At 66.7% G+C, this 10,690-nt stretch overlaps 1 protein-coding gene and 1 non-coding gene across 2 annotated transcripts; one reads left to right on the top strand and one right to left on the bottom strand.

The window, feature by feature from the left end:
• The first annotated feature begins 1,005 nt into the window (after positions 1 to 1,005).
• LOC114001585 lies at positions 1,006 to 1,196 on the top strand. The gene has a single exon (XR_003545611.1). It is a non-coding gene; the product is annotated as a U2 spliceosomal RNA (small nuclear RNA).
• Positions 1,197 to 1,942: 746 nt separating this feature from the next.
• TFE3 (transcription factor binding to IGHM enhancer 3) lies at positions 1,943 to 10,446 on the bottom strand. Its single transcript, XM_039378823.1, has 9 exons — positions 10,243 to 10,446; positions 9,337 to 9,574; positions 8,210 to 8,398; positions 7,135 to 7,233; positions 6,035 to 6,134; positions 5,365 to 5,421; positions 5,203 to 5,278; positions 3,551 to 3,698; positions 1,943 to 2,964 (listed from the first exon to the last, which is right to left on the bottom strand). Exons 2-9 carry the CDS (start codon positions 9,547 to 9,549, stop codon positions 2,623 to 2,625), a joined length of 1,224 nt encoding a protein of 407 aa, XP_039234757.1. The 5' UTR covers positions 9,550 to 9,574; positions 10,243 to 10,446; the 3' UTR covers positions 1,943 to 2,622.
• Between the last annotated feature and the right edge of the window lie 244 nt (positions 10,447 to 10,690).

The following is a 10,690-nucleotide window of genomic DNA, read 5'->3' as shown; positions in this document are numbered from 1 at the left end:
TGGTGTCCCCACCCCACCCCATCCCAGTTCCCACTGGTGTCCTGATCCTGCTCCATCCCAGTTCCCACTGGTGTCCCCACCCCATCCCATCCCATCCCAGTTCCCACTGGTGTCTCCACCCCATCCCATCCCACCCCATCCCATCCCAGTTCCCACTGGAGTCCCCACCCCATCCCATCCCAGTTCCCACCAGTACAACCGGGAAAGGCCCAGTTTGCACCGGTGTCCTGACCCTGCCGGGTTTATGGCTGGGGTTGGGTTTAGGACTGGGATTTGTCAGGGTTGGGGCTGGGATCAGGGTCACGTTTAGGGTCGGGGTTGGGGTTAGGGGCTGGTTTAGGGTTAAGGTCAGGTTCGGGTTTAGAGCTGGGATTAGGGTCAGGTTTAGGTCTGGTTTTAGGGTCAGGATTTGGGCTGGGATCAGAGTCAGGTTTAGGGTTTGGGTAATTACTGTGATTAAGGTCAAATTTCAGGTTGGGATTAGGACCGGGGTTAGGGTTAGGGTCCCGGTTAGGCCGGGGATTCGGCTCTAAATTAGTGTCTAGCTAGGGCGTGGTCACGCTAATTACAGACATCTCTGATCAGATGAACAGGGCGGGGTCTATGTAAATTTTGGGGCGGGGTTATGCTAATGAGGCGCCGGCCACGACGAAATAATCGCGCGGGCGAATGAGGGGGGCGGAGCGAATGCAAATCGAAGAGCGCAGGCGGCCAATCAGCTCGCGGTGCTGGGAGCGCTGGGCGGGGTCTGTAGAGCGGGGCGTGAGGCGTGGTTATGCAAATTAGACATCAAAGGGGGACAGAAAGGAATTGTGGGAGCGTTATTTTGGGGGACTTTCGAGGGTTTTGGGGGTCGGGGCGAGCGGAGAGCGGGTAGAAGGTGCGGGATGAGCGCGGCGGGAGTGCGGGCGGGGACGGGCAAGGTCGGGAGGGCCGCGCGGGGGTGCCCGTGAGGTGCGTGAGGGGCGGTGAGGGCCCGGTCGGGGGTGTGTGGGGTGTGAGTTTATCGCTTCTCGGCCTTTTGGCTAAGATCAAGTGTAGTATCTGTTCTTATCAGTTTAATATCTGATACGTCCTCGATGAGAGGACTTTATATTAAACGGATTTTTGGGCGCGGGAGTTGGACCCGGAGCTTGCTCCCTCCGCTCCGCGCATCGTCCCGGTATTGCAGTGCCTCCGGGAACGGTGCACCCCCGTCGGGGGACCTTTCACTGGTTAAAAACAGACTTAAAACTTAAAAAGCACATTTAACCCCGTTATTATCTCAGTGTTCTTCCCGTTTCTCTCCCGACCTGTCTCGGGATCCCCCCCGAGGTCCCGCTGAGGCGCCGCCTCCGCTCGGGCCCTTTCCCACCGCCCCCCCCACTCCCCTCACGGAGGCGCCGCCATTTTGCGCCGCGCTCGTTCCGCAGCCCCGATCGGACTCGGTCGGTTCGTCGCTTTCCCGCCTCGATTTTGTGCCCGGCGGGGGAAAAAAAAAAATACTGACCGTCGTTCGTCCGAAAAGGTGGGGGGAGTGGAAGTGGTGGAATTTTTTATTCACCCGATCTGGGAGGGGAGAGCGAGGCGAGGGGCGCGGAGGGGCGCGCGCGTTTCCTCAGGGAAACGAGTCCCTGTGGCCCCCTCAGCGCCCCTTCCTCGCCCAAACCCAGTTTAACCCCATTGTGCCACCGGGAACGGTGCACCCCCACCCGGGGTACCTTTCACTGGTTAAAAACAGACTAAAAACTTACAAACTATGGTTTTACCACGTTATTGTCTCCGGGTTCTTCCCGTTTCTCTCCCGACCCGTCTCGGGGTACCCCCCGAGGTCCCGCTGAGGCGCCGCCCCCCCCACTCCCCTCACGGGGGCGCCGCAAAATGGCGGCGCCTTCGCCGCGCTCGTTCCGCAGCCTCGGCGGGTTCACCGAGCGGTGCCAGCACAGGGGGGAGGACACGGCGCTCCATCGTTAACAAACTGTTTATTTCCCGCGAGAGGGTCCAGTACAAAATCGGGGGGGTGGAAAGGAGGGAGGGGAAAAGGGCAGCGGCCCCTTTAAGTGGAGCTGGTGGGCGGGGCCTCTAAAGGGGGCGGGGTCCAGATGGGCGTTAGTAGTGGGCGGGGCACTCGTGAGTGACAGCGGGGAGGGCGGGGCTTCGCGCAAGAGGGGGGCCAGCCCCCAGGAGGCTACTGATTGGAGAAGAGCCAGAAAGGGGCGGGCCCAGGGTAGCCATGAGGGGCGGGGCCTCCGGCAGGGGCGGGGCCTTCAAAGGACCACACCCAGGTGGGGCCCGACGCCAGCGCCTTAAATGGGCCACACCACGGGGGACTTCCCCCCCCCCCCCTTAAAGGGGCCACACCCACCCAGGTCCTTTAAGGTGGGGGGGGGGGGGTCACACACGGGGCACCTTAAAAGGGTAACACAGTGGCAGCAGCTTAAAGGGCCGATGCCGTCGTTAAAAAAAAAAAACGTTTGCCCGTTTTAAGAGCCTTAAAACGGCACCCGGTGGGGCCCCACCTGAGACAGCATCCGCACCTCGCAGGGGCCTCAGGGGGGGCCCGGGGGGGGGTCCTTCAAAGGGCCGCGTGGTGGGGGGGGGTCCCTACAAGGGCTCCGCCCGAGGGTCCTTCCAGGGGGGTGCTCAGGACTCGTCCTCCATGCTGAGGCTGCTGCGGGGACTGGAGGCACGGGAGGGCCCGGGGGAGGCCAGGAGGGCGCCCGGGGGGCCGAGAGGTGACAGCCCCCCCCCGTCGTCCATCAGGATGTCATCCAGGCTCCCCTCGGGCCCCCCCAGGTCCAGGGGCAGGCTCAGCTCCGAGGGCAGCTCGTCGGCCACCGCCAGGTCCAGGAGGCACTGGGGAGTGGAGGGGGGGCCCGGGGGGAAGGGGGGGCCTCCGGAGGCTTCCTCGCAGCCCCCCTCGGCCATGGGAGCCCCGGGGGGGATCAGGGGCAGCCCGTGAACCTGCGCCTGCAGCTCCAGCTCCTGGGGGACGTGGGAGCTCAGCAAACACCCCCCCCGATTCCACAGATCCCCCCAGATCCCAACACCTCCGTTCCCCAGATTCTGCTCCCCCTGACCCCACGAGCACCTTCCTCCGGACAACCCCAGAACGGCCCCACGGCCCCCCCCGCAGTCCCCCACTTTTACCCAGCCCTAAAACCCCCCAGTCTGGACCCACAACTCCTCCAACCCAGCCCCGGGGAGCCTCCCAGCTCCTCTCCAGCCCCTCAGGTCCCTCATCCCACACCTCCCAGCCCCATAAAGAACCTCCCCAGCCCCTCAGGGCCCTCATCCCACACCTTCCAGCCCCATAAACGACCTCTCAGGTCCCTCAGGTCCCTCATCCCACACCTCCCAGCCCCATAAACAACATTTCCAGCCCCTCAGGTCCCTCATCCCACACGTCCCAGCCCCATAAACGACCTCCCCAGTCCCTCAAGTCCCTCATCCCACACCTCCCAGCCCCATAAACGACCTCCCCAGCCCCTCAAGTCCCTCATCCCACACCTCCCAGCCCCACAAACGACCTCCCCAGCCCCTCATGGCCCCCCCCGAGGCCCCCCCAGACCTGCACACGGAGCTGGAGGCTGCGGTTCGCCTGCTCCAGGCGCTGCTGGTGCAGCTCCAGCTCCCGGGAGCGCTGGGTCTCCTTCTGCAGCTTCCTGATGTAATCCACCGAGGCCTTCAGGATCGTGCCCTTGTTCCACCGCATCTCCCTGCGGGCATTGGGGGGCCTGGGGACCGCTGGCACCCACCCGGGGGGGCCTGGATGCCCAGGGGGCCCTCCCAGGACCCACCCCTGGATGTCGGGGGCCCTCCCAGGGGTTTCTCTCAGGACCCACCCTTGGTGTCCCTGGATGTTGGGGTCCCTCCCACGGTTTCTCCCAGGATCCATCCTGGTGTCCCTGGATGTTGGGGTCCCTCCCAGGACCCACCCTGGGGGTCCCCTGGATAATGGGGTCCCTCCCAAGCCCTGCCCTGGGGGGGCCTGGATGCCGGGGCCCTCCTAGGACCCATCTCCGGATGTCAGGGGCCCTCCCAGGGTCCCTCCCAGGGCCCATCCTGGGGGTCCCTGGGTGGTGGGGTCCCTCCAAGTGTCCCTCCTGGGGGTCCCTGGATGTTGGGGTCCCTCCCAGGCCCCACCCTGGGGGTCCCTGGGTGATGGAGTCCCTCCCATGACTCCTCTTGGGGGTCCCTGGATGATGGGGTCCCTCCCAGGTTCCCTCCTGGGGGTCCCTGGTTGATGGAGCTCCTCCCAGGTTTTCTCCCAGGACCCACCCTGGGGGTCCCTGGATGGTGGGGTCCCTTCCAGGGCCCATCCTGGTGGTCCCTGGATAATGGGGTCCCTCCCAGGATCCCTCCTGGGGGTCCCTGGATGGTGGGGTCCCTCCCAGGCCCTGCCCTGGAGATCCTTGGATGATGGGGTCCCTCCCAGGACCCACCCTGGGGGTCCCCTGGATAATGGGGTTCCTCCCAAGCCCTGCCCTGGGGGGGCCTGGATGCCGGGGCCCTCCTAGGACCCATCTCTGGATGTCAGGGGCCCTCCCAGGGTCCCTCCCAGGGCCCATCCTGGGGGTCCCTGGATGGCGGGGTCCCTCCGAGTGTCCCTCCTGGGGGTCCTTGGATGACGGGGTCCCTCCCAGGATTTCTCCTAGGATCCATCCTGGGGGCCCCTGGATAATGGGGTTCCTCCCAGGGTCCCTCCTGGGGGTCCCTGGTTGATGGGGTCCCTCCCAGGGTTTCTCCCATTATCCATTCTGGGGGTCCCTGGATGTTGGGGTCTCTCCCAGGATCCCTCTTGGTGGTCCCTGGATGTTGGGGTCCCTCCCAAGCCCTGCCCTGGGGGTCCCTGGATAATGGGGTCCCTCCCAGGACTCCACTCTGGGGGTCCCTGGATGATGGGGTCCCTCCCAGGCCCTGCCCTGGGGGTCCCTGGTTTTCTCCCAAGATCCAACCACAGGGGTCCCTGGATGATGGGGTCCCTCCCAGGATTCTTCCTGGTGGTCCCTGGATGATGGGGTCCCTCCCAGGATCCACTCTGGACATCCCTGGATAATGGGGTCGCTGCCAGGCCCCCCCCGGGGGTCCCTGGATGATGGGGTCCCTCCCAGACCCCCCCCTGGGGGTCCCTGGATGATGGGGTCCCTGCCAGGCCCCCCCCGGGGGTCCCAGCACCCACCCAGCCGCCGGGGTGCCCCGGGGAGCGGGTCCCCCACTCACGGGTCGTTGGATTTGGGGATGAGGGTCCCCAGTTCCTTGATCCGGTCGTTGATGTTGAAGCGCCGGCGTCGCTCGACTGCAGGGGAAGGGGGGGGGACGACACGGGTCAGACCCCCCTGGTGACCCCCCCCTGAGCCCCCCCGGGGTCCCCCCCGAGCTCACTCAGGTTGTGGTTGTCCTTCTTCTGCCGCTCCTTCAGCAGCGCCTTCGCCTCCGTTTCTGGGGGTGAGGGGGGACAATCAACGACCCCCACGGAGAGAGACCCCCCCCCAGCCTCTCCCTCCCACCCGACTGTGACTCCGTTGAGCATTGGGTCTCCCCAGGGACCCCCCAAACTCTGCCCCACAGCTCCCCCCCTCCCCCAGGAACCTCCCCCACCCCACTGAACCCCCCCGGCCCCTTTTAACCCCCTCAGAGCCTCCCCAAGGACCCCATCACGCCCCACCCCCAAATCTTTTTGGGTTCCTTCCCCTCCCACCCTTTGATCCTCCCTGCCCATTGGGACTCCCCAGGGATCCCCCCCAAACTCTGCCCCACAGCTGCTCGCCTCCCCCAGGAACCTCCCCCACCCCACTGAACCCCCCCAGGCCCCTTTTAACCCCCTCAGAGCCTCCCCAAGGACCCCATCACACCCCACCCCCAAATCTTTTCGGGCTCCTTCCCATCCCCACAAAGACTCTTCTAAACGTTTCCTGCCCCCCAGCCCTACCCGGGACCCCCCCAGACTCAGTTAGGACCCCTCCCCACCATAACGACTCCCCCAGGCCCCTCCCAGTCCCTTCAGACCCCCCCCGGCCCCCCCCCCAGGCCCCAAAAGGAGCCCCCCCCGTACCTGAGAGCTCGGCCTTGACCCGGGGCAGCTCGGCCGGGCAGGAGCTGCTGCCGCCCTGGGGGGGGCTGAAAACCTCCAGGAGGGGGCCGGGGGCGGGCAGCTGAGGGGCAGGGGCGGGGTCACTCGGGCCACGCCCACCCCGGCCACACCCACCCACCTCCACCCACCCCCTCAGGTGTGGCCGGCTCCCCCCGGGGTGGGGCCGGGTGGGGGTGAACAGGCCCCACCCGGGTGTGGTGAGGCCACGCCCACAACGGGCTCCGCCTGGTTTGGCCACGCCCTGTTTGGCAAGCCCCGCCCTCCCTCACCCAAATAAGGACAAGCCACACCCTCTTTTAGGCCACACCCACCCACATGCCAACAGAGCCCCACCCCTGCCCTATATGGGCCAGAGCCACGCCCCCATGTCTTCAGTGGGTGGGGCTACACCAAGCCCCACCCCCAGCTGAGCTACCCTGCCCCACAGTTACAGCCAATAAGGAGTGGTGGGCGGGGTTTTGTGCATGCCACACCCCTTCAGGAGCAAAAGGGGTGTGGTTCATTAGTCCCCGCCTCCAGATAACCAAAGGGGCGTGGTTTGCTGCCTCATCACAAAACGGGGTGTGGCTTGCTCGTCCCCACCCCCAGGCCACAACAAAGGGGGTGTGGTTTGATAGTCCCTGCCCCAGAGTGGGCGTGGCTCATTAGTCCCATCCCAAATCACAACAGAGGGGTGTGGTTTGATAGTCCCCGCCCCAGAGTGGGCGTGGCTCATTAGTCCTGTCCCAAATCCCAACAGAGGGGTGTGGTTTGATAGTCCCCGCCCCAGAGTGAGCGTGGCTCATTAGTCCTGTCCCAAAACACAACAGAGGGGTGTGGTTTGATAGTCCCCGCCCCAGAGTGGGCGTGGCTCATTAGTCCCATCCCAAATCACAACAGAGGGGTGTGGTTTGATAGTCCCCGTCCCAGAGTGGGCATGGCTCATTAGTCCCATCCCAAATCACAACAGAGGGGTGTGGCTTGATAGTCCCCACCCCAGAGTGGGCGTGGCTCATTAGTCCCATCCCAAATCCCAACAGAGGGGTGTGGCTTGTCAGACCCCGCCCCCCCGCCCCCCTCACCGTGCTGGGGAGCTGGAGGGGCCCCTCGGCGGGGCCGAAGCTCAGCAGCTCGTCGTAGCTGGACTCGAGGCTGATGATCTCATCGATGACGTCATCGATCTGCTCGGGGCGGCAAACCCGCGTCACGGCCGCCCCGCCCAGAGCCCCCCCCCCAGAGCCCCGGGATGGGGGGTCCACGGGGTGGGGACCGTGTCCCCAACCCACCCCTGTGGCGTGTCCCCACCCCCTGTACTGCGTCATCGGTCCCCAAAATGTCACCAACCCCTGTGGCGTGTCACCACCCTCAGGATTGCATCATCGCCCTCCCCATTGTGTCACCACCCCCAGGATTGTGTCACTGTCCCCCGGATCATGTCACCACCCCCAGGATTGCGTCATCACCCCCCATATGACATCACCACCCCCAGTATTGCGTCATCGGTCCCCAAAATGTCACCAACCCCTGTGGCGTGTCACCACCCCCAGTATTGCATCATCGCTCCCCCCAATGTGTCACCACCCCCAGGATTGTGTCACTGTCCCCCGAATCATGTCACCCCCCCCAGGATTGTGTCACTGTCCCTGGATCACGTCACCACCCCCAGGATTGTGACATTGTCCCCCGGATCGCGTCACCACCCCCAGGATTGTGTCACTGTCCCTGGATCACGTCACCACCCCCAGGATTGTGACATTGTCCCCCGGATCGCGTCACCACCCCCAGGATTGCGTCATTACCCCCCATATTGTGTCACCACCCCCAGTATTGCATCATCACCCCCAGTATTGCATCATCACCCCCAGTATGGCATCGTCACCCCCAGTATGGCATCGTCACCCCCAGTATGGCATCGTCACCCTCAGTATTGCATCATCACCCCCCATATCACGTCACCACCCCCACCTGGCATCAGGTAACTCCCCGTGACGCCACGGGATGACCCCTGACCCCTTGGTGCCACCCCACCGCTGCCACCACCCCCCCCCGGTGACACCGCAGGGGGTGACATCGGGGCCACCCCCACGCGACCCCACAGCCCCTCTTTCTTTTTACACCCCCCTCTCCCACCAGGGACCCCCCCCAAGAAGCCCTCACCTCCTTCTCGGAGCCGGGGCCGATGTGCAGCAGTGCCAGGGGGCTGGGGGGGGTGGGGGGCGCGGGGGGGGGTCCTGGGGGGCTGGGGGGTCCCCCCCGGCCCAGGGCGGAGCTCAGGTACTGCCGGACCTGCTGCCTCTGGGCCGCCCGCAGGTGGTACCGGGTCGGGTTCTCCAGGTGGGTCTGAACCTTCGGAGGGGAGGGGGACGGGGCTGAGGGGACCCCCCGACACCAAGAGCCCCCCACAGCGCACAGAGTGACACCCCCATATCCCCCCTGAGCCAAAACCCCCACCCCCCTAACCCCCTGCCCCCCCAGTCCGTTCCCCTCAATCCTCAGAGCTCCCCAACATCCCCCCGCCCAGGGGTCCCCCGTTTTCAGCCCCCAGAGCCCCCTGTATCTCCCTGTCCCCCCCCAAATTCCCAGAGTCCCCCCCCATGACCCTTGCCCTGGAGCCCCCCACCCTCCCGATCCAGAGTCCCCCATTTTCAGAGCCCCCCCCCCGACCTGCACCCCACAACATCCCCCCACCCAGGGGTCCCCCATTTTCTGCCCTCAGAGCCCCCTGTATCTCCCTGTCCCCCCCCCCAAATTCTGAGAGTCCCCCCCCCGTGACCCCTGTCCTGGAGCCCCCCACCCTCCCGATCCAGAGTCCCCCATTTCGCCCCCTCAGACCCCCCCTGTATCCCCCCTGACTGCCCCCCCAAAATCCATTCCCCTCAAACCTCAAGAGCCCCCCCCCCCCCCCGACCTGCACCCCACAACATCCCCCCGCCCAGGGGTCCCCCATTTTCTGCCCCCAGAGCCCCCTGTATCTCCCTGTCCCCCCCCCCCAAATTCCCAGAGTCCCCCCCATGCCCCCCTGCCCTGGAGCCCCCCACCCTCCTGCCCCAGGATCCCCCATTTCACCCCTGGAGCCCCCCCATGCCCCCCTGCCCCCCCAAATTCCCAGAGTCCCCCCCGTGCCCCCCTGCCCTGGAGCCCCCCGCCCTCCCGATCCAGAGTCCCCCATTTCACACCCCCTCAAAGCCCCCCCCCCCCCGTATCCCCCTGCCTGGGGAACCCCCCACCACCACCATCGGGGTCCCCAATTTCCCCAAGCCCCCCCTTCCCCCCCAAATCCTCACCTTGAGCACCTCGGGGGGCACGTGGGGGGGTGCCCGGGGTGGGGGGGCACCCACGGCGATGGCGGGGGAGGGTCCGGGGGGTCCGGGGGCTGCCGTGGGGGGGCCTCCCCCCCCCCTCCTCTCCCTCTGCTCCTGCTCCTGGGCCTGGGCCCTCATGAGCTGCTGCCGCAGCAGCACCCGCGACGAGGGGGGGGCGGCCGGGGGGGCCGACATGGCCCCGGGGGGGGCCGGGGCTGTGCTGTGGGGAGGGGAGAGGGGGTTAAAGAGGGGCTGGGGGCTTGGGTGGGGGCTTGGAGAAATTGGGGTGGGGGGGGGGTCCCCAGGCAGGGGGATAAGGGGGGGCCGACATGGCCCGGGGGGGGCCGGGCCTGTGCTGTGGGGAGGGGGGGGGGCGGTTAAAGGGCGGGGGGCTTGGGGGGGGGCTTTGGGGAAATTGAGGGGTGGTGGGGGGTCCCCAGGCAGGGGGATACGGGGGGGCTGACGTGGCCCTGGGGGGGCCGGGCCTGTGCTGTGGGGAGGGGAGGGGGGTTAAAGAGGGGCTGGGGGGGAGCTTGGAGAAATTGGGGTGGTGGGGGGGGTCTCCAGGCAGGGGGATACGGGGGGGCCGACATGGCCCCGGGGGGGGCCGGGCCCGCGCTGGGGGGGGTTAAAATTGGGGGGGGGCTGGGGGAGGGCTTGGGGAAATTGGGGACCCCAATGGTGTGTGTGTGGGGGGTCCCCAGGCAGGGGGATACGGGGTGGGGGGGGGGCGCTGAGGGGGTGAAATGGGGGACTCTGGATCGGGAGGGTGGGGGGGCTCCAGGGCAGGGGGGCACGGGGGGGGAATCGGGGAATTTGGGGGGGGGGGACAGGGAGATACAGGGGGCTCTGGGGGGGGGGGTGACACACTGGGGGGGTCACCAGTACCTGGGGGGGAGGGGCTGGCTCTTCAGGCAGTAGAAAGTGCCGGGGGGGTCGGCGGCGATGTCCCTGGGGGGGTCTCCAGGAGGAGGGTCCCTCCCCCCGGGGGGGTCACTGGGGGTGTCCCCGGGGGTCCCCACACCGGGGGGGTCCCACTCGATGTCGGCCACGATCCCCGACTCGGGCAGCACCGAGCTCAGGCTGACCCGGGGGGGGTGGGGGGGTCACTTCAGCAGCCCCATGTGGGCCCCCCCACCCCTGGGACCTCCCAAATCCCCCCACAGCCCCCCTAGACCCTCCCAGATCTCCCCACAGACCCTCCCAGATCTCCCCACAGACCCTCCCAGATCCCCCCACAGCCCCCCCGGGACCTCCCAGATCCCCCCACAGCACCCCCAGACCCTCCCAGATCCCGCCCACAGCCCCCCCAGACCCTCCCAGATCCCCCCCACAG

The sequence above is a fragment of the Pipra filicauda genome, unplaced genomic scaffold (genome assembly GCF_003945595.2).
Source record: "Pipra filicauda isolate LSUMZ 115617 unplaced genomic scaffold, ASM394559v2 scaffold1498_size28046_pilon, whole genome shotgun sequence".
In the NCBI taxonomy this organism is placed as follows: domain Eukaryota; kingdom Metazoa; phylum Chordata; class Aves; order Passeriformes; family Pipridae; genus Pipra; species Pipra filicauda.
This window is presented reverse-complemented; position numbering and strand designations above follow the sequence as displayed.

Bases quoted from the DNA above. Each gene is read 5' to 3' on its own strand.
- TFE3 (XM_039378823.1), bottom strand. From the start codon at position 9,549: ATGTCGGCCCCCCCGGCCGCCCCCCCCTCGTCGCGGGTGCTGCTGCGG. The intron at 6,135-7,134 runs GTGAGGGGGGCG...CCTGCCCCTCAG, and splicing joins CCCTCCAGCTCCCCAGCACG to CTGCCCGCCCCCGGCCCCCT. The intron at 5,422-6,034 runs GTACGGGGGGGG...CCTCACCCCCAG, and splicing joins GGTCAAGGCCGAGCTCTCAG to AAACGGAGGCGAAGGCGCTG.